The sequence below is a fragment of the Camelina sativa genome, chromosome 16 (genome assembly GCF_000633955.1).
Source record: "Camelina sativa cultivar DH55 chromosome 16, Cs, whole genome shotgun sequence".
Taxonomy (NCBI): domain Eukaryota; kingdom Viridiplantae; phylum Streptophyta; class Magnoliopsida; order Brassicales; family Brassicaceae; genus Camelina; species Camelina sativa.
The window spans coordinates 19,753,397-19,754,315 of NC_025700.1; the positions used below are offsets into that span (position 1 = coordinate 19,753,397).

The 919-nt window shown below is 43.7% G+C and overlaps 1 protein-coding gene across 2 annotated transcripts in view; it reads right to left on the reverse strand.

Annotated features, from left to right (window-relative positions):
• Positions 1-919, reverse strand: part of LOC104751342 (calcium-dependent protein kinase 30) — a 3,115-nt gene extending 2,196 nt beyond the window's left edge. Inside the window, exon 1 of one of the 2 annotated variants that reach the window (XM_010473263.2) lies at positions 28-670. In XM_010473263.2, coding sequence (XP_010471565.1) covers positions 28-670 — 643 coding nt within the window. Of the gene's footprint in view, positions 1-27 lie in introns of both variants that reach the window. The other variant, XM_010473262.2, reaches the window with a different exon arrangement.

Here is a 919-nt window from a genome sequence, read left to right on the forward strand (position 1 = left end):
AAAAAGTCCTCTTTCTAAGGAAATTACCAGGTTTGAAAAGTACAGATAAGCCAAAATCAATTGCTTTAAGAGCAGAGTTCTCCTTCTTGTTAGCAAACAAGAAATTCTCAGGCTTCAAATCTCTATGCATAACACCATTGATATGACACATCCTCACAACCTCAGCGATCGTCCTCGCAACTGTAGCCGCGGCACGCTCCGTATAATGTCCCCTAGCAACGATCCGATCAAAAAGCTCGCCTCCTTCACAAAGCTCCATCACAAGATGAACGTTCTCGTTGTCCTCATAAGTCGCCTTGAGTTTCACAACGTTCGGGTGTTCCGGAATAGTCGACATGATCGTTACCTCGCGGCGGACGTCTTCCACGTCGATGGCGGTACGGAGCTTTCTCTTGGAGATAGATTTGCAGGCTAAAGCTTCACGAGTCTCTCGGTCTGTACAGAGATATGTGATTCCGAACTCGCCGCGACCGAGCTCTCTTCCTAGGATATACTTGTCGCTGATCTGAGATTGATGGCTCATAGGGATCACACGTAACGGAGCGTGAGATCTTAAACCATCGGGATCGTCGTACAAGTTACGTTTCCGTTCCCGTGGAGTCTTCTTCTTCCTCTGGTTTTGTTTTGAGTCTTCTGGGTCAAACTTGACGCAGGCGATACAATTACCCATGTCTGAGTTTTAGAAAACTCAGAACGAAGAAGAGCAGTTTTGAAGAAGCTTCGTTAATGCTAACTCCGGTAACGCCGCAGTGTTTTTTTTTTTCCGGCGAACCGGTGAGTTTGCATAGAAGAAAGGTTCGACCTTTTCGTAGAAATTTCAATTTGATCAGAAATGATATAAAAAAATTCGTTATTTATAAAAAAAATTACATAGAAGTATATGATTTAGCGGTTTAAAGTATGTATGTGGCGGAACAAG